At 39.5% G+C, this 26,437-nt stretch overlaps 2 protein-coding genes across 2 annotated transcripts in view; one reads left to right on the plus strand and one right to left on the minus strand.

Annotated features, from left to right (window-relative positions):
- LOC109371867 (uncharacterized) overlaps positions 1–26,437 on the minus strand; it is a 48,652-nt gene that overhangs the window by 18,952 nt on the left and 3,263 nt on the right. The window contains exon 2 of the mRNA XM_019624617.1: positions 5,824–6,573. Within this exon, the coding sequence (XP_019480162.1) occupies positions 5,824–6,573 (750 nt within the window). The remainder of the gene's footprint in view (positions 1–5,823; positions 6,574–26,437) is intronic.
- FRYL (FRY like transcription coactivator) overlaps positions 5,358–26,437 on the plus strand; it is a 246,267-nt gene continuing 225,187 nt past the window's right edge. Inside the window, exon 1 of the mRNA XM_019624634.1 lies at positions 5,358–5,588. The gene's annotated coding sequence lies outside the window, so the exon portion shown is untranslated. The remainder of the gene's footprint in view (positions 5,589–26,437) is intronic.

The raw sequence follows: 26,437 nt of genomic DNA on the forward strand, positions 1-26,437 counted from the left end.
AGATTATCAAAAAGGGCTGGACGGGAACTCTGTAAGACATGAAAAATGCAGAAAGGAACTCAAGAAACATTTTGCAAGGGCCTCCATAACCAATAAATGTTTCTCTACAAATATTCTGGCAGGAATCGAGCACGTCAATTAGTGATGATACTCTAATATTTACTTATGGGTAGAGTGAAAATTAATAAAGCGCCAAAGAGTCCTCCCCATGGACATTATGGGGGAAAAACACCTTAGGCATATTTTCATTTCTAAACCTTTAAAATAGATGAAAAGAAGCATCAGTAAAGTGAAATGCAGTGAGTATTATACACTCAATGGGAGGTTTGTGCAAGTTTTTCCTGTCACATTTATTGAAAGAACTTTCATTCTGAAGTTTTAACCTTCCCAATTTTTGGTTTTATGAAATAATGGGGGAGAATAGATAGAGGATTTATTTATACTTAGTATTTTTATATTTTACTTTGTTCCCAAAAATTCATTGCAAATTTTACTGATCTGTGAAATTAAAAAGTCTGGGGACCAATGATCTAGACTAATTGATAAGGTGGACTTACAATAAAATATTAATTAGAATACTCCTGGAATAGTATTCTGATTAATTAGATTTTCACTTTGTAGGTTAACCTTTTTGTTTCAGTCATGCTCATTCAATTTGATTTGATATGCATTTATTGAAAGCCTTCGGTTATGTTAGGCATCATCTGAAATGATGCTGATGCAAAGATGCATTAAATATGGACTTTGCTTTGGAGAGCAAACCAGATTAGTTGCAAGAGACAGAAAAAGAGACATTTAAGCTCTGTCTGCAATGTGAATTGGAATACTAGATGTATGTACATGGTAGAGAAATAAGTCAGGGAAGGGGGTGCAATCAGAGAAGGCTTCACAAAGGAGGTTATGCTTCTGTTGGGGTTTGATGGACAGAATGGAGAGTCTTCCAGGTGAGCATAGACTGAAGGCTGTTCAACCCAAAGGGAACCACATACCCAAAAGCACTGAGGTTTGAAAAAGCAGGATCATTTATATTGATAGAACAGCCAGTGAAGGAGTGGCCAGAGAAGAAATCTGAGAGGTAGCCTGGAGTCAGATTATAAAGGGACTTGTATGTTTTGCTGAGATGGTTAGGCTATATTCAATATGTACCTAGAGAATCTTTAAAGCGTTTTAAGCAGGAGAGAATTGTAAATCTTTCTCAAAATGTATTAGTATTTCCTTTCTGTCTCAGTAAGTAGAAGAGCAGCAGGAAAAGAGGAAGACCAAATATGAAATGGATTGACTCAATAAAAGAAGCCACAGGCATGAGTCTATAGGAGCGGAGCAGGGCTGTTGAGGACGGGATGGTGTGGACATCACTCATTCATAGAGTCCCCAGGAGTCAGAGCCCACTCAACAGCACGACACACACACTAGTAGAATGTACTGGACATACTGGATCTTTTGCCAATGATCGAAGATTTTTCAGTGATATTTTCAATGAATATCAGTTCTCATTTCACAAAGAAACACATTGAAATATAGGTGGAGGATTTGTGCCACTCCTAAAGACCCAGAAACGATTTCTTGAAATTTCTTTATAAAATTAAATTACTATCAACTTCTTTCTCTCTCTCTCTCTCTCTCTCTCTCTCTCTCTCTCTCTCTCTCTCTCTCTCTCTCCCTCTCTCATTTGGGAACATTGTGTGTTTTACTAGGACCCATCAGCTCCAAGTCAAGTAGTTGTTTCAATCAAGTTGTGGAGGGCATGGGGATTGAACTGGCAACCTTGGTGTTATGAGCACTGCGCTCTAACCAACTGACCTAACAGGCCACCCCGACACCAAGTCACCCCGACACCAAGTCGCCCCAACACCAAGTCGAATAATTGTTTCACTCTAGTTGTGGAGGGCACATCTTAGTGGCCCATGTGGGAATCGAACTGGCAACCTTGGTGTTATGAACACTGCGCTCTTATCAAATGAGCTAACTGGCCGCCTTTATTTTCTCTTAATATGTCTCATTCTTGTTAATATTACTAAAGGGCTGGGGGAGGAGATTTTGGTTGACAGCTTTTAGTAAGTGGATTTTTCTTAATTTTACTGTAGAAAATCGTTGGTTAATAGATGGTATCCATGCAGTTGCTGAGTGAGGTGTAAAATTGTGCCACTTATGGATAGAATTTGGAGATTCGTTATACTTCTTGGAGAATGAAGATATATTTATCATTTCCTTCCCTGTTCTTTACTCAACACATTCGAGGTCTGACAATTAAGTTCATGAACTCATCCTAAAAAAGACTGCTACATACCTCGTTGCTAAATATCACTACAGTCACCTTCGAAGTACTTCCTTTGGGAAGCTATGCACCCACACCAGTTCCTAGTCCACCCTTCAAAGCAATTTTGGAACTTTTTCTGGAATGGCCTCAGAGCTGTTGTTGTATTACCCTTGATGTCCTGAATGTTATCAAAATGTCTTCCTTTCAATACTTCCTTTATGTTTGGGTAAAGAAAGAAGTCATTGGGGGCCAGATCAGGTGTGTAGGGAGGGTGTTCTAATACAGTTACTTATTTACTGACTAAAAACTCCCTCATAGACAGTGACATGTGAGCTGGCTCAGTGTGGTGATGCAAGAGCCATGAATTGTAGGCAAAAAGTTCAGGTCATCTAACTTTTTCATGCAGCCTTTTCAACTCTTCCAAATAATAAACTTGGTTAACTGTTTGTCCAGTTAGTACAAATTCATAATGAATAATCCCTCTGATATAAAAAAAAGGTTAGCAACTCGTTGCAACAAGTTCACGAATTTAATTGTCTGACCTCGTAATACAGAGGGCGCCAAAAAAATGTATACACATTTTAAGAAGGGAAAACTATTAAAATTGTAATACTCAATATATACAGATAACAAAAGGTGAATACAAGTCATGTGTATACATTTTTTTGCCACCCCTGGTAGTTACTATATAAATGTATGGTGAATTGAAAAGGATTTTTTATGTAAATAGTAACATTTTTTTCTGAGGAAAACTATTGACTTAACTGGTAGTTCTTTGATATGGTTTACCTTCGTACATAAACAGGGAGAATAAGTGATCATAATGTATTTCATTCTCTAAATGAGTTTAACAAAGATCTAAATACAAGGATGTTAAAAAGCTTTAGTCATATTGGCACATTGGGGGAATATTTCTTTTTAAAGAATGGGGATTTGGCTTAGAGATGGGAAATGAAAGTACTAGATAAAATACCTCTGAAGGGGAAAGTGCAAATTGTAAATTTCTCCAGGATTAGAATTGGGGCTGTGTTTAATAACACTGAACATTCTTTAGAATGATCTACATATTGGAAGTTCTAGGGTTGCAGATTTTCTAATTCTTCCTCAATGTGAAATACCAATAGGAGTATTAGTACCAGGAGGCTGGGTGTTATGAGCTAAAAAGTGATAAATAATCCTATTGTGGGCAAGTGTGAAACAGAGAAAAAATAATATAAATTATATTTGTAGGGTGATGATCTCAGCATGGTTGGTTAAGTGTAAGGAAGAGAATCTAGAGGTTACTACAGACTGTCCTCTGGAGTTATGAGTCCAATGTGCTAGTGTAACAAAACAATCTGGACATCATAGAGCACGTGTTTTACAAAGAACTTGAAAACATCACCTAGACCTTGGACAAAAACTTGCAGTTGTGTACACATCTGAAATACTAGGGTAGGTGTCTTTATTTCAAGATCATATTAGAATATGGAATATTCTTATTCTGATTATCTTCTAATATAGAATATTAGAACCCAGAAGCAGTGTCAAAATTTGAGAGTAGTAAATCAGGAGAAAACCAGGAGTGTCACTGTACCTTGACTTTAGAGGAAAAAAGTAACCACCAAAAAACAAACGGAAGAGGCTGAAAATAGGGGTTTAGTTACAGACAATGAGATATGTATCTGTGAAGGCTGTATAAATATGACCCAGATATTTCCTAGTCTCTTGCCCCACTAGAAACACCTAAACCATCTACAATGTTTTCCTTTTCTCACTCTTTAGTATTTATGGCTCTCCCCCAGGAGATTTTTCACCTGCAGTCTCGGAGAAGTCCTATTGACTTCCGATGTTTATTTCTCCTTTTCTGGCGCTAAACCTCCTGCTAGGGTACTACTGAGCGCTGCCACCTTATTGGGTTCTGCTGGGCTATCACTGCAAATGTACTAAATATTCTGAGGTCCAAAGTCTCAGACTTCATTGGAAAACTTAAACGTTTTCCCCTAACATTCTCAGACGGGTACCAAAGTACTAACTGTACCCAATTTTAGTAGTAACAACCCTTTCGGTTCTTACAGCGTCGGTGGTAAACTGAGGACATGCTAACGCACCCACGAGGCTGCCGCAGAATTTCTCTTTTCGTGGTGAGGTTTTGCTGCAGGGTTAATTTAAGCATCCAGTGCCAAGCTCCTTTCCCTCAGGGAATAACCTTCTTGTGCTTGCTTGGGCTCAACCTGGGCTCCCTTTGCTCTAGCAAGGGGGACAGACGTCATCAACTTTGATTGGCATGAGGGGGACCATCTATTCAATCTTTTCAGAAGAGAAACTTAGCTCTTGTGACAAACGCCAAGACAACACAGAGGACGTGAATTAAACGGAACTATTAATGAAAATTATTTAAAATATTTTTTAAAGATGAACGATTGCGAGACAAACAAGGACACCTCCAGGTTTGCAGATAGCTTTGTTAAAGCTCTTCAGGGTAGCGAAATGTCCGTGGAATCTACTGTAGGAGTAGAGTGTACAGCGAGTAAAAACTTGTTGAGTAAATCTCAGGAGGAGTTAGTACGAGAATTTCAGGTATTCTAACTCATTCTATCCACTCCATTCACTGGATGAGGTTCCAGCTCCGGATATATTACTCATTTGGAGAAGATTTTGAATTTTTCTCTTCTCCCTTTCCGGCTTTCTCTAATACAGGTTGTGATTTTGTCCACGACCCCTACCAATATTTAAAGGGAAAGGCGTTTAGAAGAAGGAAAAGTAGGGGGGACTTTGCGGCTGTATTTCTCGTACCCATAAAGGGAGAGCGATAATGGGTAAGGGGCGTGCAGACTAACTCCTTCCTTGCCCAATCAGGTACACAGGAAGATGTCCTTTTACCAATAAAAATAAAGTTCGCTTTCCGGAGGCGGGAGGGTGAGCCTTGACTGTCAGTTCTCCAAAGCAACGATAGAATAGAGGACAGAGAGTGATTAGAGGCACGACCAACCCGGGAGAAGGGGTGGAGTTGGGGTGGGGATAGCGCTGAATGGCGGCCTACCTGGCCAGTGGGATGAGAGGATTGCTGTTCCTGTTGTAGTGTTTCTCACCAACCAGAAAGGCGAGGGAGTGGGCGGGGTGGGGAAGGGGTGGGAAGAGCTCGCAGTACAGCCGAGCGCCCGTCGGGCTCCGGGGGAGAGAGAGAAATCCGGATAAAATCAGAGTCGGAGGGAGGTTTAACCACAGATCGGTTCCGATAGGATTATTCCTTAAAGGGGACGCGCCATTGTCAAGAGAACGAGCCTGGGGCCCGAGGGCGGGGACCAGCGGCGGCCGGAGGAGGAGGCAGCTGCACTTGGACTAGGGACGGGTAGGTGTTGCCTGGGGAAAGGCGCTTCATTTCACTTTCTCTTCCAGCGCCAGGCGCTGGCGCCCGGATGCCCGCCGATCCGCGGCCCCAGACCTGGCGGGAGACGAGGTCGCCGGCCCTCGCCCCGCTGCCCTTCCTGATGGGAGCCGAGGGGAGGGCGGGCCAGGATGGCTGGCAAGCTGTGCCTCCGGGGTGAAGACTCGTAACGCACGCTAAACCGCGGCGCAGACCCCACCTCATTCGAAAATCCGCCGGAGAGGCAGCGGGTCCTCGGGGAGCGCCGCGCGCCTCGCTCCCCGGCGCGCCCTGCTCCCTTCGTGCGCGCCGCTTCCTTGCGCGTTCCCTTCCCGTCGCGCGCCCGCCTCCCCTCGAGCTCCCGGCTTTCCCCAGCGCGCCCGGCTCCCTTCGCTGGACCCATTCGGCTCGCGCGCGCGCCGCCTCCTCGCGGACTCCCCGGAGCCGCCCCGCGGGGAGGAAGGCGGTGGCGGCGAGGTGGGGGGAGATCGGCGGCCGCCGCTTCGCCGCCCGGGCCGAGAAGGGAGGGCGGAGCAGCAAACTTGGCGCGGCAGCTGGCGGCCCGGGGCGGAAGGGGTGCTGGGGACCCGTGGAGCGTGCGGAATCGCCAGCCCGGCCCAGCATTGTCCCTCTTTTCCTCTACTCGTCTCTCCGCCCACTGTTCGCGGTGGTGGGGAGGGGTGCGGATGCGGGCGCTGTGCCCGCGCTTTTTCGGGCCGGCTGTGCACCCCCAGACCTGGAGTCGGAGCCAGCCCCACAGACGCCCCAGCCACCGCCCCAGGGCGGACGGGGCCTGTTGAGTGTCTCGGTTGCTCTCAGCCCTCACCGGCGCAGACTGCCTCAGTTTCCCACCGCTGCTGAGCTCTTCTTGCAACTTTTTTTTTTCCCCCCGATTGATGGAAGTTGTGGCTTCTGGGCGGCAGGTTCTTTGGGCATAAGCTCGTATCCTGCGTTCTGGAGAGGCTGATTTCTAGGGCGAAGTGGTTCTTGGTTGCTGTGGGTCTTTGCTCCCATCCCCAGTTTCGTTCCTCCGCACATAAAATCTCTTTCGTGGATTTGCAATTATGTGGGAACATTAAACTCTCAGGTCAAGATAATTTGAAAAGGAAAAAAAAAGGGGGGGGCGCTGTGCTGGTGAGGGGAAGAGCTCTATGTAGAGCCAAATTTGCCTTAACCTTTGAACTGTGGAAAGTATTTTCTCTACTAACTAGAGGAGGCTCTTGTAGGAGGAAAAGGAAAAAGAAAACCAGGCTGCTAGGGTCTATGAGATTAGGAAAAAATAGACTTTTGATAGAAATGAAGTTAGTTTTGTAAAAATACTTTTCTGCCTAACATATTTTCCGTAAAGTTAACTTCTATTGAACTCAGGAATTATCATTAGTAACAGCAACTTTTACTACTGATAAAACAAGTGTAAGAGGTTTTTTTCATCTTGAGCATTATTGCTAAGGTGTACCTGTCAATACTTGCTAAAGAAGTCATATTTAGAAACAGCACATTCCTTGTTAGAGACCTTACTTAGAAAAGGAATGTTTTTCATAAGCATGCATTTTTGACAGTTTCTTCTTGCACAATACTTTGTAGAGTACTTGCATGTGCAAGTTACAGCCCTATAAACAAAGTAGCAGTGGGTGTGTTATTCTGTAGTCTTTTTTGCTACTCATTATCAAAAATAGCATTCCATCCTGTCTTGTCTTCCTTTCTGAGTTATTTTGTAAAATGATTTCTGTACAAGAGTGAATTTTGCGGGAACACCAGGCCCAGTGGGTTTAAAAAAAAATTTTTTTTTAAAGCAATACTAAGTAATACTTCCCAAAGTCGTCATTGATTAACTCACTATTTAGTAACTTTCTGAGTGGTGTGGAACATAAGTTCACAGGCTTAGCAATAACAACAAGAGAAACTATACTTGGGAAACTGAAAACCAATTTCAGGTAATGTTTGAGTTGCTCTATTCTTCCCACAGAATTTAGGAAATGCAGACACACAAAAACATGATCTTTTGTAGTAATCTTTTAAAATTAAAAAATTTCCAGTTACTGTTGACCTACAATATTATATTAGTTTCAGGTATATAACAGTGATTAGACATTTATATAACTTAGAAAGTGATTATCCTCATAAGTCATCATACATAGTTGTTACAATATTATTGACTACAATCACCATGCTGTAGTAATCTTGATAGTATCTGACATTGTACCTAATGTTCCCCCACCCAGCTCTCCTTAATCCTCTTCTGTGATAAGGATGCCAGGCCAGCTTACAGGCATAATCTTCCTTTCCATTTCATAACAGAAGGTAGAAGATTAAAACAAGTTTAGAAATTTCTGTCTTTGTTTACTTACCAGCTTATTTAAACAATAGAATTTCTGAACCTTTAAAAGAGCACACATTAAAAAAAAAAATCCAGAAAGAATTATCTTTGAAATATCTAGATTATGTTTCCTGGAAAACATATTTTTCCTGTGAGCTTTTCACATTGTTTTAAACATATTGTCTTATATGTATATATACACACATTGCCAAAACATTTTTTGAGTTGCGAATTGTCCCTTGAGATCTTTGGGAACTAGGACTGCCTTCCATTTTTGAGCAAGTTCACTGTGTCACCTAGTACCTTTCTAGTGCCCAATTCATATGTTGTCTTAGGTCTGTGACAGAAAAAGATAATGTTCTGTAGAGGCTGCTTGAGAAACTAATTTTTACTTTTTTAATAAACACCTTTCTAAACAAGTTGCATCAAACAACAGCTTGTTCATTATCTGGAGGAAGATGTATTAACCTTTTTGTTTTGTGTACAGAAATGTGATTTAATTGTTTATAATATCTGTTCCACAGATATCTTTCGTGACAGTGATAGCTTGTCACAGTTATTAGAACTAGGTTTAGTCTGTCAGCATCTGTTGAGTACCCATTTATTTAAGGAGTATTATGGGAAGATAAAATAGAAATGGATGACAGTCATTATTCTCAAAAGTATACAGTATACTAGGAAGATACAGAGTTATCATCCATAGGAGAAAGACTGTGTGTATCTTAGTGCAATAACAGGTGCAGAGTAACAGCAACACAATATTCATGCCAAAATGGTAAAGGAATAGTGGATAACAGAAGAACCTAGATGAAGTGAGAAAGTTTTCATTCTTTTATATAGCAGATTATATATATATATATATATATATATATATATATATATATAATAAATTTTAAAAATAAAGTATGTTTGGGGATAGGTTGGGTGTATGTTTTCTACTTGAAATATTTTTATCTATAAAATGTTTTGGGTGGGGGGCAGAGCATGTGCTCTGAATTTCAACTATTGTTACTTCACCAGACCAATCATGCATCTAACCCAGCTCAAATGTCACCTTGTCTACAAGCTTTTCTGTTCTAGTCATAAGTGACTACTCTTTCCTCTTGCTTCTATAAAACCCTTTTACAGTATAAGCCATGCTCTGACTTACAGTATGGTTATGTGTTTATTTCTTCATTAGATTGTGGCCTTCTGTAAAAACCATTAACAAAAGTTAGAGCTCCCCCCGCTTTTTTTTTTTTTTTAACTTGTCTAAAGTCCTTGAGCAGTTTTATTAGGCTACTAGTATTCTGTAAAACCATAAGCTATTAAGAAGTTCAAATTTTGGGGGGGGGTGAGTGGGGGAAAGTGTATGTGTGTTTAAAGGAAAAAAATTTTCCTTACCACCAAAATATCACATGCTCATTTAAAAATATTAATATGAAAGAAATGTATAATTTTTTTTTAAAGATTTTTATTGGGGAATTGGAAAAGGGAACATGTGTTTTTCCAGGACCCATCAGCTCCAAGTCAAGTTGTTGTTCTTCAGTCTTGGTTGTGGAGGGTGCAGCTCAGCTCCTAGTCCAGTCTCCGCTTTCAATCTAGTTTGGGTGGGGGTGTGGGGGGGTGGCAGCGGCCGCGCAGGCCGCCATCCCATGCAGGAGTTGAATCTGCAACCTTGTTAAGAGCTTGCACTCTCACCAGCTGAGCCATCCGGCTGCCTGTTGGCATCTCAGCAGCAGCTCAGCTTGGGCGCAGCTCACTGGCCCATGTGGGAATTGAACTGGCAGCCTGTTGCTCAGAGCTTGCGCTCTAACCAACTGAGCCACCCGGCCGGCCCAAAATGTATAATTTGAAATTAAAAGTACTCTTATAACACTGCCCTTATCGCATTATAACTATTGGTAATGGTTTGGTGTTTATTCTTCTAGATTTTTCCCCGTTTATTATCTTTAGATAGTACTGCTTTATACTATCATGCTTGAAAATTTTAATTAGTAAGTTGTGTTTACTGGGAATGGAGAAAGGCAATCAGTTTTTGTACACTTACTAAATTTTTCCAGGCTCAGTAATTCTGGCTCTTTTATATCTTTCCTTGAGCTATGTAAGGCTGCCACGAGTATGTTTGTATTCAAAACATAGAGTTCATAATCATTTAAAAAATTGATCAAAATCTGTGTCCCTGAACAGTTTGCCGTTATTTACCCTAAAATACATTTGGAGTACATACTCTAAGCACAATTTTTTTTCATTTCTTGACTTTTCTTATCTCTAGAGAGCATTAAAAATTACTTTGAAACTGCCAACAGGCACTTCTTACAGTAGCCAAAGAAGGAATGTGCAGAGGCTTGTCTCTAACTCTGCAGTTGCTCATAAAAAAAGGGGCAAGAACTTACTTAGGCTGATGAAGTAGTGATAAGATTCTATTGTTCAGGTGCTTCTTTAAGCTGGTCCTGGAGGGGACTAGAAAGCCCAGCTGCAAGTAGCCAGTTGGCCTAATTAGCTGAGAAATCTTCATTTATTAAGCAAATTTTTATTGAGAATTGCACCTACTTTGTGCACCATGGTAGGCATTGAAGATGAGGTTAAGTCTGCCTCTCTAGAGACCGAGTGGTACATGTGATTCAAAGGCAGCGAAAACAGTGCCAGCTTAGGTGAATGTATTCTTCACTCTTGTTTATTGTTCTACATAGCTTCTTCTGAAGCGTCCTAGCAAACAGACCTGGTGTTCCATGGGAGGTGGGTTGGGGTCCATGGAGCCTGTTAAATGTGTGAGTGCTACTGCTCTGCCTAGGAAATGTGTGAGTGCTACTGCTCTTCCTATGTGGCAGAATATTTCTGGAATTCTACAAACATTGGTGTGTCTTTGCTTATACCCTACAGGGATCATCTATTTCAAAGCTTGCCATTATGAGACTACATCTGTCTTCTAACAGATAATTCATATTTTGCTGATGGAGTAGTAACACATTCTTTTAAACTCAGTGCTATAATAAATAGATGTCTGTGTCAGAATTTTTAATGTTAAAGAAATAATTACAGTAAAACCTTGGATTGCGAGTGACTTGGATTGCGAGTGTTCCGCAAGACGAGCAAACATTTCTAATACATTTTAATGTGGTAAACGAGCGATGTCTTGCAATACAAGTAGTTTGTTTTTGGAATGAATTATGCTCACAAACCAAGGTATTACTGTATTTTGAAAAATCACTTGTATTAAAATACAGAATTAAGTATTTCTAACTTTTACAAAATGGATCCCCCCCCCCAAATGTCTGTTGCTTGATCTGTGTGTTTGTGGGGAAAGAATTGGATTGTTAAGAAAGGGACCTTGTAGGACTGTCAGTGATGGGGTCAACTAGACCAGGAAGACTGTCTCACAGAGGGGTATATCCTGTGGAGTTTGACCATAGTGCAGCAATTAGGGATTTGTCAAGTTTTGTGAAGAGTTCAAGTTTCAGAATGACAGCTTTATTGAGACATAACTTACGTACCATACAGCTCATCTATTTAAAGTATGCAATTCAATGATTTTCAGTATATTCCAGAGTTGTGCGCCACCTCCACAATCAATTGTAGAACTTTTTCATCCCCTTCCCAATCTCCCTTCCTTTCCCTAGTCTACATTCCATCTCTGTACATTTGCCTGTTCTGGACATTTCATAACAATGAAAAATAGCATTATAGTAAATGTGCATTCCTGTATGAATTGGTCCCTCTCAATGTGTAAATTCCAGAAGTGGAAGAGGGTCCTTTCAAGATGTGTGTGGCGCCAAGTTTAGAAAGATTTTCTTTAAAAGGGAATTTATCTAAATCCTTATTCTACCCACGCCTGGAGAGTAGTGGGAAAATAGACTTTTCCCCCCTCTGAAAATCATAAAACTCATGTGGGTGACCCTTTATATTCATTTAATCATTTGGTGACTCTTCAAGTAAACAATTTATGTCTCCAGTTCTGCATACTGGGCCTAAAGGACAGTACTTTAAAAGAAGTTGAAAGTACTTAGGAAATTCTAATCACTGCTGAATATAATGTGATGTTTACCTTTGGTTCAACATGTTGTACTTGGATTGTGTAGCTCACCACTTACTTGATCAAAAATAGTGCTTTGTTGAGGGTTCGTGAGGAACCTGCCCCTGCACAATGCTGGTGACCTCAAAGGCACTGCATAAGTGCTTATTGATTGCTTGATCACTATGATCATAGATATTTTCATCAGCTTTACTAGTCCTTTTGTTTTTTTGTAATAATCAGGGTAGCATTTATTGAATACTTACCAAGTTAACGTGATAAGTACTTTATATGTACTGTCTTTTTTTTTTTTTTTTTTTAGCTGAGCCATCCCGCCACCTGTTGGCAGCTCACGGCTGCTCAGCTCGGGCTGACTCGAACCGCTGTTGCTCAGAGCTCAAACTCTTGAGCGAGCTCTTAACCAACTGAGCCACTCAGCCGGCCCTTATATGTACTGTCTTTTAAAGTAAAAGGATGCCTTTTGTTTTTGAGAATTTTCTGTAATTCTCTCCATCGACTATAGTTTTACAAGCTTCTGATCATGTCTTTGTCTTTTTAAGATTATTTTGAATGGTCATTTTTGATCATCAAACCTACGACATTTTGATGCTGCCGCTTTCTTGATCTTTCCAGGAGATGTCAGCATAAGGTTTTCACCAACTACATCCTGCTGTTGCATGACAGCAATTGTAAGATAATCTCTATTTCAGAGCATCCATACTTCAGAGAGGTTAAAGTGCTTTTGTTTTTAAAGGGGCGACTGGGAATTGATGAGAAAGGGATAATAGTTTGTTCGCTTACTGCAATGTAGCCTTATTTTTGAGGTCATAAAATATTTGCATGTATGCTTGCCTGAATGGATTTCAACATATTTCAACTTCTCAGGATTCCTTGTTTTATTTTGTTCTGCTTATTTTTTTGGTATGCCTGTTTCATGGTAACATTCAGATGTGATATAATTTAGTTAATTTAGTTCAATACTAAAGAATGCTGAAAAGAGAATTTAAATGCAATTTGCAGTTTTGTTTTCCATTTAAAAGTTGAAGATGGATTATGCTGTCGATAATACTGGTAAAAAAATATTTTTGTGGTTCCATTTATGTGTCTTGGGTCAGGGAACCATAACAATTTATTTACAGAAGAACCTCCAGCCATTGGTCTCCTCAGTCAGCAATATACAGACCACCGCCATATTTTGTTTATTTGTTGGTGAAACCATTCCTTTCTGAATCATATCTGGTGTTTGGGGTTGACTTGCTTATTACTTTACTGTCATCTGTATCTCTTTTGCTGTCTATTTGCTCTCATCACACCTCCTTGTAGAACTTTCCTTGCCTTTCTAATGTGATATTTTCCGTGCGCTGTGAGAATAGAAGCCATAACCACACTTGTTGAATGGTGGATAAAAATGATAGAAGGCTCCTGGTGGAGAGCCAAAGGACTTCCTGTGCATGGAGCATTAGTGCGAGGACCTCGGTTTGTTGGTTTTTACTGCTTAGACGACTCTTGGTTCTTTCCTGGCGTTGCCCTGTGTTGCAGGTAGGCAATGTTTCTGGATAGCAGAAGGTGATATACAGGGTGGTGTAATTATCTTCTTGTAGATGCCAGACTTCTCCTGAATAATGGACCTCTTAAAATTCTTAGTAAGTGTAACTCAAGTGGATGAAAATAATTCATTAAGTGGATGTGGATGGAGAATAATTTTTTTCCAGATGTCTTGATATTCTATTTCTTGCAAGACCCATCACAAGCCCAAGTGTGTACACCAAGATACTTATTGTAAAACAGAGCCTAATATTATTCTATGAGCAGAAATTAGAGGCCCTAAAGAACTGTGAGGATGCATGTAAAATAGGCACATGTACCTGTTTTCTAGATATTTTTGTTTAAACTGGATCTTTTGGTAATCTATTTGGTTGTTGGAAAACTCGTGATGTATTTTTTTCTATGTTTTTCGTTGCAAAAATGCGTCATGACTTTTCTGACAACCCAGTATTTTCTTTGAGGTAAAATTATCTTCATTGATGCCTTTTTCTGTGTTTCTGTTGACAGCTTAGAACTATGTCTTGTATTTAATATTTCTGGCAATACTGAACCCTTAGTATACTTTCAGTCAGTACCGATTAGAGTTTTAGGCATAGATTTCTTTATGAATGTTGCACTTTTTCCTCTGGTGGAACTCATAGAGTCGTGTTTTCAGAGCTGCCATGGCCTTGGGAATGATGTAACACAGTTCTAACATTTTGTAGACAAGAATGAGATTGTGACTTTTTTAAACTGTGGACAGAATTGAGGTCTTGATTTTCAGTTCACTGTTCTTACTGTTTTAGCATATGCTTACCTAACTAAAAATTTTAAGGGATAGATAGAATCTTAGACTTTTGTAGCCTCTATAACAGAGGTCTGCAAAAATTTTGTTACACCTAACAGTATAAAAAAATTGTCTGTTCCTAATATGTGTAAGTTTGTTGTAAACTGTATATTACATATGTACATAAAACATTAACCAAAAATAATGAGACAAAGATGATAAGCATTTTAAAATGTATTATTTCCATGCTTTTGATTCCACTTAATATTAGTAATTTTAAAAATAAGTACGATTGAATGTCATTGCTTAAAAAAACTTTTTATTTTGAAAAAGTTTAGACTCATGGGATGTTGCAAAAAGTACAGGGAGTCCTGTGTAAGCTTCATTCAGCATCCTCCAGTTGTAACATCTTACGTAACAAAATATAATAACAACATTAAACCAGGAAACTGACATTAATTAGTATAATACTGTTAATGAAGTAGCCATATTCAAATTTCTTGATTTTTAATGCAGTCATTCATGTGTGTGTGTGTGTGTGTGTGTGTGTGCATGCGTGTGTGTAGTTCTGTGTAATTTGATAACATTTCATGTGTAGATTCATTTAATCACCACCACAATCGAGATACAGTGCATTTCCCTCACTGCCAAGAAACTCCCTCATGCAGCCCAAGGTCCCCTTCTTCCTCACCCTTCTCATCTCTATTTCCTGGCAACCACTAATTTGTTCTCTGTCTCTGTAATTGTGTCATTTTGAGAATGTTATATAAATGGAATCATACTGTGTGCATCTTTTTGAAATTGACTTTTTTCCACTCAGCACAATGACCTAGAGAACCATCCAGGTTGTCCTAAGAATCAGTAGTTCATTTCTTTTTATTGCTGAGTAGTAGTCATTGTATGGATATACCACAGTGCGCAGTTTCTGTATTCACCTGTTGAAAAACATATGAGTTGTTTCCAGTTTTTGGGTGTTACGAATAAAGCTGCTGTGAACATTTGTGTACAGGTTTTTGGGTGACCAAAAGTTTTCATTTTTCTGGGATAAATGCCCAAGAGTGCAGTTGCTGGGTTGTATTGTAAACCTGTTTAGTTTTCTAAGAAACTGCCAGACTATTTTTTAGAGTGGCTGTATATTCCTACTGGCAATGTATGAAAGATCAGTTTCTTCATATGCTGGGCAGAATTTGGTATTTTCACTGTTTTAAAAATTGTAGTCATTCTAATGGTTGTGTAGTAATATCTCATTGTGTTTTTAATTTGCAAATTAAAATGTGCAAATTGTTTTCCTAATGAGCAAATTAGATTGTTTTTCATTGTTGAGTCTTGAGAATTTTTTATATATTCTAGATAAAAGTCCTTTGTCAGATAGGTGGTTAGCAGAAATTTTCTTCCCATCCATAGCTTGTCTTTTCATTTTTATAACAGGGTCTTTTATAGAGCAAAAAAGTTTTAAATTTCAAGTACTGCATTTAATAATTTTTTTTCTTTGATGAATTGTATTTGTGGTGTCATGTCTGTAGAGTCTTCACCTCGTTTTAGGTCTCAAAGATTTTTTTCCTTTTTTCCTAAAAGTTTTATAGTTTTACATTTTACAAGGTAATCACTTTTTTACCTTACAGTTTTTGGTATTGGTAACAGGCAGTTGTCAGTTCTACCGTTCTTGTTGCTTGCCTGTATTTTGCTTTACTAACGTTATGTTTTATCTGCCTTTCTTTGCAAAAATCTTTTAAAAATCCATTAGTGAGAGATCTAATTCTAATGAGATATGCCAATAACTGAGTGAGGCCCATGTAGGCTGCAGGATGTTGCAGTGTGCTGAAAGTGAACAGACAGGTGAGGACATCATAAATGACCCCTCCAGGATGTGAAACTGCCACCTTTCCTGTAGGAGACTTGTACTTACTGTGATACTGTGTGTATTCAGTGTCACAGACAAACCCTTCTGAGTATTTTAAGCTAGAAGAGACTTAATACAGGGTATTAGGTGCTCACAGAATTGTTAGCAGGACCTCACAGCAGGTTTTACGGTGGCAGTACAGAGGTCACCCACAAGGGGAGCTTTGAAGGCACCCCGGAGCTCTGCTGGAATCCAGAGTGTGTGCCATCTCTGCTGCACTTGCCTCCAGATGCCCTGGAAACTGCAGGACAGACCCATAGTTGCGATACAGATTAGGAAGTCCAATCCAGGAGCCTCAGCTGCTGCCGCTACTGTCACACTGCTTCTTGTCACCCAAAAAGCTGGAGAATGGACACTGGAATGATGTTGTGGAGAAATATCATATTTCCACAACTGTGCTTGGCCCCCACACAACCAAAACAGTGCTTTTCAAATTGTGCATAAGTAGACTGGAGGTCAAGTGAGCTAGCTAACCTATGGTGTCCAGCATACGTCACATCAAGGCTGCAAGACCTAAGTAGCCTGATGCAGGTGTCAGTCTCACATACTGAATGGTCTAAGCTCAAATTTCAAATTTAAGATGACACATATGTATGAGGTCAGACAGTTATGTTTGCGGACTCATCCTATAAAAAGTGCTACACACCTCATTGCTGAATATCACTACGGCCACCTTCGAAGTACTCCCCTTGGGAAGCGATGCACTGACGCCAGCCACCTAGTCCACCTTCAAAGCAATTTTGGAACTCTTTTTTTCTGGAATGGCCCTCAGAGCTGTTGTTGTTTTACCCTTGCTGTCCTGAATGTCATCAAAATGTCTTCCTTTCAATATTTCCTTTATCTTCAGGTAAAGAAATAAGTCATTGGGGGCCAGATCAGGGTGTTCCAATACAGTTAAATATTTACTGGCTAAAAACTCCCTCACAGTCAGTGCCATGTGAGCTGGTGCATTGTCGTGATGCAAGAGCCATGAATTGTTGGTGAGAAGTTCAGGTTGTCTAACTTTTTCACACAGCCTTTTCAGCACTTCCAAATAGTAAACTTGGTTAACTCTTTGTCTAGTTGGCACAAATTCCTAATGAATAATCCTTCTGATGTCATAAAAACGTTAGCGACATTGTTGCAACAAGTTTGCCAACTTAATTGTCAGACCTCATATATAATCTAGTATTTTCTTTCGCCCCATTGACTTGATCACCCTGCCTCTGAAGGGTGCATGTACTCTACTTTGAATATAATACACTTTGATTAAGTAGTAGGAACATAGTAGGTGTGGTATGAGTTTTTTTTCCCCCCAAATACTTAAAATGTATCTTAATACATCCCAATTTCTGAAACCATATCTTTCCTTTTAGAAGCGTATACAAGTATAAAATGTTACTGTTTTGCTCATTTTAAAATGAGCAAAGCTACGCTCATTAAATTCAGTCAACATTATTCTTCTCTTACTGTTAGGACCTGAGCCTTCTAACCATCTATGTTTTCCCCACCTTTTCTTGGAGAATAATGTAAGAGAGATGAGTTTTCTCCCAGAACTGTGCTTTGGTGCCAGAGTCTCTACAGGCAGCAGTCATCACTACTTTGGTAACTAGTTGTCAAAAATAAAGTTTAGTTTGTTTTATTGCATACTTTGGACTTTATTCCTGGGTGTAGCAAATTTTGGCACAAAACCAAAAATGAGACACACAGATATCCTTGCAAAGACTGGTTTTATATGGCTGTGTTGGTAATCAATTTAAAATGCAATAAAATAAGTAGTACGAAAAATTTTGAGTATGTGTTCATGTGCACTTTTAGTGAGAGGTCCATAGGTTCATCAGGTTCTCAAAGCAGAGGCTATAACCCACAAAAGATTAAAAATAGCTGCTCTAGAGGTATAAATTCAGTCAACACATTTGCAAACCATTTAACACCTAGGCTTCTGCTGTTAGTAACAGTCTCCTTCCCTGATCTTTATTTTTCAGGACATAAAAAGAAAATTATTGTTACCCAAGTGTTTAGGGAAGGGCCAAGGAACATTATAAGAGTTCATTATTAGATGCGAAGGGATACCTGGAAATCAGTTATATCATCCCAAAAGCCATTTTTTAAAACAGGATATGTTACTATATGATTGATGGGATTCTGAAAAATGATGGGTTATATGTGTTAAGATATATTAAAATTATCAAAATATTGATAATTTCTAATCAATATTTTATACCTGGGAGAATTTATCTGAAATAGTTTTAAAAGTAATTTATATGTTCAAATTTGGAATCTAAAATTGTACATTTTAGGAAGAAATTTAAATTCTACAAATTTAAATTCTGTAATTCATCTAAAATTGGTAAGAGAGGACCAGAGATACATCAATACTTTGGATTTTGACATCTGATGTTAACTTTTTCGCATAATTTTAGCCTTGTTCCTTAACATATGACCTCTTCTCATACACCAAAGCCTAAATGGAATGTGGCATGGTGTGTAGAGGTTTAAAAACCTTTCTTTAAATGGAATCATGCACAGAGATCTCAAATATAAAGTGGTGAAAGGAGAGATGGATTTGGTTGCATTCGGTGGCAAGAAAAGCCTTACTTTGTGTACATTCCCCTTTACGCTAGCATGCATGTGCACGTGCAGATAGAAAAAGAATAGGGAGGGCTTTAGAAACAGACCAGTGCTGTCGGAATCCTGGTTCCATTGGTTCAGTTCCACAAACATACTAGCATTGCCTATAAGCCTGGAAGTTTGAGTCAAGTTATTTAAAGTGTCTAATGGTGCCATCGGGTAGCCTCAGATTCCTCATATTTAAAATGAGCAAAAGATGATTTCCGTCACAGAATTGTTGTAAGGATTAAATAAAAAGAAAAGAAACACCTAGAATAGTGCTTGTGGCAGGCAGAATAATGGCCTCCCCAAGATGCCCACATCTTAATCCCTGGAACCTGTGAATGCTGTGTTACATTACATAGCAAAAGGGAATTTAGGTCTCAGATGGAATTAAGGTTGCTCGTCAGCTAAATTTCAAATAGGGAGAGTGCCCTGGATTATCAGGTGGGCCTAATGTAATCACAAGAGTCTTTAAAAGAAGAAGCAGAGGCCGAATAGTCAGAACCAGAGAGAGGACCTTATGAGAAGCAATCAGCCTGCCACTGCTGGCTTTGCAGGTAGAAGGGGGGCCGTGAGCCAAGAAATGGGGGCAGCCTCTGTGTAACCCGTAAAGGCAAGAAAACGGATTCTCCTTAGAGCATCCAGAAAGGAATGCAGCTGTGCCGACACTTTGATTTGCTCTGAGTAAGACCTATTTTTGACCTCTGACTTCCAGAACTGTAAGATGATAAATCTGTGTTGTTTTAAGCCACTAAGTTTGTGGTAGTTTGTCGTCAGAGCAGCAGGACACTGATATGGTACTTACTGAATACAGTTTAGGAGCTAAATTCTCTCTTAATACAGTCTGCTGAATTTAACCTGTGTCTACTTCAGCATATCTCTGTACCTAGTTTTCCCTTATTCAGAAAGAAAGATATCCTTTATTTCTCTTCACTTGAGCCCTGGAATCTTATTCTTTTCACATTTTCTTTCACCTTCTGTATCTTCATTTCTTTCCTGCCTCTTTGCCCCCTACCTTGAAATGAGCACAGAGCCGCCTCATTTGGGGAACCTCCTCCTTGACCCTGCTGTCCCTTTTAGATACCACGTTACAATCACCCCAAAGAACCAGAGGATCCTAAAATGTCTTCAGACTTATCAGATAATTTTCACTTTAATTCTTTATAGGTTTATAAAAATTACATGAAAAATATATGAATTAATTTTTTTCATAAGCACTATATACTATGTTGGTTGTGATGAAGTTAGAAAATAATGAGAACATTTCTTCTCCACTGGGTCCTGTTGTAGACAATAAGTAAATTTTCAAACAGTTAACTGTTTGAAATACCAAGCATCAGGTGACTTGAATGTTGAAGAGAGTGGTGGCAGACTAGTAGAGATAGTAGTCGGTATCAGGAAAGGGAAAGTAGAGAGGCTATTTTAAACTGGAATAACTTGTGAAGGCTTTGTAAAGCAGATTTTTGAGCTAGGAATATACTCGTAAAGGACCTAGGGGAATAGGTTTTAATAAAATTACCTGTGTTGTTAGAAATACAAAACTTCTTAAAGTTTACTAGTTTTTTTGTGAACACATGGGGAGAACTTTTTTCCTATTGAACTTTATAGGGTTGAGGAGACTTGTGGAATCTTAAAAACTTATCACGTTAAATTATAGTACGTTTATAATACATTTGTCTTGATAATCTGAAGTAACACATGGGATATCTTCCCTGTGTTGCCTTGAGTACTACATACGGCTTTTTCATTGTATTATATTTTAATGTTGCTATAAAAATCTCAAAATGTGATTTGAAACCTAGTATGATCTAATCTGAGTTCATTGTATTTTATGTGCTAAAAACATAGATTTATTGTATTTTTAAAGGAAAGTATTACATGGACTCAATAAAGACAATTATGTTAGACTAACTTTCTTTTTAGATAAGATTATTAGACTGCGGATCAAGAGAATTTAGAAGATACTTAGAAGATACAGTATAATTGGATTTTAGCTAGATATTTTATAACAGTTTTCTCTGTTTACAATATGGGCTGGATGACCATAAAATTAGGTGGAAATGTGATTGATTAAGTAGCACCTCCAAAAATTAATGGGTAATGAATTGATGACAACTGGGGAAAAATTTCTAATCACATCCTGAAGGTCACTGTGCATATTTTTGTAATGATGTGAATGAAAACATTGATACTATGCTTATCAAATTTTTGGATGCAATGAATTTTTTAAGGTGAACTTTTGAACATAATACTTCCGACTGAAATGATGGGCCAACGCTAACATGATAATGGAGTTTGAGTGTAAGGGTTCAGAAAACAGCTGCATAATTATAGGGGTGAGGGAGATGTGGTTGAATACAAACAATTTAGGTATTTTAATTATTGTGATAAACTCAATATGGATATAAAATGTAATGTGACTACAGAAAGTCTTCAGAGATTCATAGTCCGAACTAATATGAGGAAGAGGTTCAGGAAAGGAAAAGTGTTAGTCTTACTTGATTCTGTACCGTCCAGACTACATCTGAAGTATTGTGTTAAGTTCTGGATGTCACATTAAAGTGAGTCAGGAAATAGTAAATAACAAGTGTTGCCAAGGATGAACGCTTGTACATTGCTGGTAGGAATGTGAAAAAATGCAGTTGCTTTGGAAAACAGCTTGGCAGTTCCTCAGACAGTTAAACCCAGAATAATGATATGATGCATATATTCCACTTATACTTATGTACCCGAAGAATTGAAAACAGGTACTCAAACAAATCCTTGTAACATGAATATTCATAGTGGTCCTTACATAGTAGTTTACATTGGCTAAAAAGTAGAAACAACCCAAGCGTACATTCACTGATGAATGGCTAACCAAAAGGCAGGGTATCTCCATGCAATGGAATATTAAGCAGCCATAAATGAGTGAAGTACTGATCAATGCTACAAAGTGCACGAAACTCATAAACATCCTGCTAAGTGAAGGGAGCTGGACACAGAAGATCGCATATTGTAGGATTCCATTGATAGGAAATATCTAGGGCAGGTGAATCCGTATGGACAGAAATCAGGTTAGTGGTTGCCAGGTGCATGGGGAGTGACTGCTTAATGGGTGCAGGTTTCCTTTTGGGATGATGAAAATGTTTTGGAACAAGATAGAGGTGTTGGTTGCAAAACATCGTAAATACTCTAAATGCCACTGACTTGTACACCTTAAAATGGTTAATTTTATATTATGTGGATTTTACCTTAAATTAAAAAAGTGTCAGTACATAGAAATCAACTGAATAGTATTGAGAGTCCAGAATAAACCCTATGATATATATATATTTTTTTGACTAAGGTGCCAAGATAGGTCTATGGGGAAAGAGTCTTTTCAGTAAATGTTGCTGAGACACCTGGAGATCTGCATGCAAAAGAAGGAATTTGAACCACTTCCTCCTACCATCCACAAAAATGAACTAAAAATGGATCATAGACCTAAATGTAACAGCTAAAATTATAAAAGTCTTAGAAGAAAATATGAGTAAATCTTAGTGACCTTGGGTTAGGCAAAGACTTAGATATGACACTAAAAGGACAAGCAAAAGATAAAATAGATAAATTGGACATCACCAACATTAAAAACTTTTGCGCCTTAAAAGACAAAAAGAAAGTGAAAAGACAACCCGAGAAATGGGAGAAAATATTTGCAAGTCGTGTCTGATAAGGGACTTTTATCTAGGATATGTAAAGAACTCTTATAATCCAATAATAAAAAAGGCAAATAACCTAATTAAAAATGATGAATAAATTGGTGAATTTTATGGTATATGAGTTATAGCTCATTAAAACTTAAAAAATGAGTCAAGCAGAATGTGTTTAGAGGAGATTTTTAGTCTTACGGGATTCAAAATGGAAATCCTATGCTTGTCGCTGCTTCTCCTTTTTTCTTTGCCCTCCCCCACTCCATCTCCCAACTTCTATCAGCTGTACCTTTTATAATGACAAACTGAAAACGTTTACATTCTGTTTTGTAACCTTAATGAAGTCTCTGGTGCTTTTTTTTTTTTTTTATGTTGGCCCTATGTTTTTTAATTATTGTGCAAATAGTCATTGCTGAGTGGAGTAGTGAGTTATGGTTACATTTCCTTCTCTACACGCCAGTGTCATGACTGCACGCCAACAGAAGGATGATGTTCCTAGTATCAAAGACAAATGGGTTCTCTTTTCCTGTAATCCATCAATGGCTCAAAGTCATGTCATACATATACATATTTTCACATTTGAACCATGACTTCCTTGAATAGCTTTTTTGTTTTTCCTGGTGTATTATTGTGGTTGTTTTTGGCAGCAGTTTACAGAATGTCCAACCACAGGTGACATATCTGATTATCCTGACCTTTCTCTTATTGCCAGTGGCTGCTGTAGCTAGCTCCAAGCAACCTTTTTCTCACTGACTAAAACACAGGAAGAAGGGGATAGAATGGGTGCTGCTGCTTTTGGATCTTGCTTTAAAACGTATTTTTGAGGGCCGGTCGAGTGGCTCAGTTGGTTAAGAGCTCACTCAAGAGTTTGAGCTCTGAGCAACAGCGGTTCTTGTCCCGGCCTGAGCTGAGCAGCCGCTGGATGGCTCAGCTTAAAAAACAAACAAACATATTTTTGAAAATTTTAAAGCTTGTAAGAAAGTTGTGAGACTAGTAATGTGGACTCTTGCCTAAATGTCACCTAGATTCATCGGTTATAAACATTTTGCTATATTTGTTGTTTCCTTTCTTGATCTTTGTCTGTACATCTACATCTATAGTTGCTGTTTTTATTTTGGTGAACTTTTTGAGAGAAAGTTGCAGAGGTCATGAGTCTTTAATCTTACTGACTTCACCACATATTACCTAAGAAAAGGACTCTCTCTCATGTGATCATGGAAGAGGGATTACATTTAGGAAATTTGACATTGTGAATGGTCACAGGTCGAGTTCTCTGGGAAGCAGGTGCTGAGCCAGAAATAGGATTGCACTCAATTAAAAGGAGGACGCAGGATTGGGCAGGTGGAGCTGCCTGGTTGTGATGACACCCTGTCTGCCAGCACAAGGAGCAGCCCTGGAGTCAGGATTGTCCCTTAGAGGATTTCCATGTTGGACAGAAATTGCTTGGCGTACTTTTTCTCAGTGATGGGATGGGAACTATCCAGGGAAGAGCAAAACCCTCTCTTGAAAGCTGAAGCTAACTCTGATGAAGCCAATAGGTTAACCATGCTCCTCACACCTGGTAGTGAGTCTTCCGGATGTGAATGGTGCATCTCCTCGTCTACCACAATACTGGTATCTAACACACCATCCCTATTCAAGTTCACCAATTACCCAGTAACTCCCCTTTATAGCAATGCCCCGCTCCCCAACCCTCTTCAGGTCTGTCTTTTTTCATCTTGGAGGAATACCTTTCAAGAAGCTCCAGATGACTTTCCTGTACGTCTTGTTGGTCTGAACTGAATCGCTTGTCCATGATGGGACAGGAGCAGTTGCTCAGGCCAATGGCTGGCAAAGGAGAAGGGGGTTTCCCGGCTTAGTTTAGACCTGTGGTGATTTATCCTATGAGCCTGGGGGAGGGGCTGCCTTCTCTAATCATGTGCTTCTCACCTGATACCTTAAAAAAGAAAAAAAAAATTAGGTTCCTTTAAGCAAGGAATAAGGGAAGAAAGGTGTGGGTAGACAATAAGCAGCATTCTGCTGGAGTTTTTTGTTACATATCTTTTCTTTCTATTGAGAAAAGAGACATGCATTCCTGTCATTAAGCCAGCTTCTTAGTTATTCCGTCTTTTGAACCGAATCCATTTCTTCCTTTCATGGAGCGCACTAATTTTCTGTTTTAATAGGATGAATTATTGTCTAGTTCTGCTGCACAGCTGCCATCCTGGGACTTTTTTCATTTCACTCTTGGATCATTTCCACTGTAGCTTGTGTTCTCACATCTACTTTATTAGGTTTTCATCCTTGTTTGCTAGGGATCCTCAAGTAGTGTGTCCTTACATGTGTGAAAATGTCTTTATTCTGCCTTCTCACTTGATCGATCATTTGGATGTAAGAGTCTAGGTCAAAATGATTTCACTCTGGAATTTTTGAGACATTGCTCTGTCTTCTACAACTGAGTTTCTGGTTTTAGTCAGATTCTTAATTCTTGTTGTTGTTTTTTTCTCAAGTCATTTAGGATCTTTTGTTGTGAGATGTCACAGGATTTGTCTCGATGTCTTTTCTTCATGGAACAGAGAGTAGGTTGCATTTTCTCATCTGTTGGCTCCCTGTCTTATTTTGTAGCTGTGCTATAGTACTGATCTCACTTCTTTTATTCTGGGTGATTTTTCACATTGATGTGGATGGTTCATCCAATACCCTTGACAGTACCTTTGACAGACACTGCACCTATGTCATTCCTCTCCTTTCTTAATAGAAGCCCACCTTTGTTCAGGAATTTGTTCAGTACTCATGCGTTTCATGGGTCCCCTGCCCCCCAACAACCAGCATCAAGGGGGCAGTTTGTGAATGTTGTTCAGCCTAAAGTCAGTTGTGTTAGTTCCATTCTCCTTGCCAATGATTGCTTTAGGCATAGTGACACATACAGGAAGTCTGCTGGGACTCTGGTTTCCTTCAGTTTATGAAGTGATCCCCTTCTGTTGGATGTCCTGTGAGTGAGCTTATCGTTCTAGGAGCTGCTGCAGCCATCTTGGGTCACTGAGAAAGTGAGATGATGAATGACCTTCAACTCAAAATTAACTTGTCTAAAATTGAACTCCTGATATCCAGTCCTCCCTCTCCCAAATTTCTCACTCCATCTTTCCAGTTGCAGAGGCCAAAAATCTTGTCATTACCCCTAACTTTATTCTTGCCCTCACGTTCCACATTCTATTCATTAGGAGACCCTATAAGCTCCCCTTCAAATTATCTTTATACTCCTACTATTTTTTTCTATTTACACCACTACCGTCCTGGTCCAAGCCACTACCATTTCTTACCTGGGTGCCTACCCAGGGAATTTTCTCAGGGCTCAACCTGATAGGCCTGTAGATTGTTCTAGGCTACATTTAAGATGAGATTCACTTGGGAGGATGTGAGATAGGAAGCAGCTTACCAGCAGGGAAGCATCAGATGTTCACTTTGGTGGGGGTCCTTGTAGCTATCCACAAAGACAAGAGCCAGAACTATTCTCTGCGCCTCTCCTCTCTTTCCAGGGGAAGCTTAGGTGTGAGTAATGAGGGTCCTGTGGGTAGGTATGTAGCTAACCTGGCTTCGAGGCCCCAAGTTCCACAGAGCCATTACCTGGTATGACAACCCATGAGCATAGCTCCCAGGGTCCCTGCAAGGCCCAGGCCCAGTTATTGGAGTCACCTCACTAAAAGAAGCCCAAGGTTTTGGCACCTCACCAGGTATTGATAGCTCCTCTCCTTCCCGAGCAATTTATCAATGGGTCATTTTTACCATAAGCAGTGTTGCCTAGTAACACAGCTAATGTTCTGCCTGTATGGTTTCCTGCGGAACAGAGCTAAAAGGTTAACTGAATCCAAGAGCAATTTCTTGTGCTGAAAGACGAGGGATTTGCTAACACTTCTGTCACAAATAGCCTACTGAGGGATCCCCTGTACTCTGTTCTCAGCACAGTAGCTAAAGTGATCCTTTCAAATGTATGAAAGGATAGTTTTCTGCAAACCCTGCAGCGACTCCCCAGCTCACTTGAAGCACATTTGTCTGCTGGCCCTACGGGAGTTGGT

This window comes from Hipposideros armiger, unplaced genomic scaffold (assembly GCF_001890085.2).
Source record: "Hipposideros armiger isolate ML-2016 unplaced genomic scaffold, ASM189008v1 scaffold_596, whole genome shotgun sequence".
NCBI classification, from domain to species: Eukaryota; Metazoa; Chordata; class Mammalia; order Chiroptera; family Hipposideridae; genus Hipposideros; species Hipposideros armiger.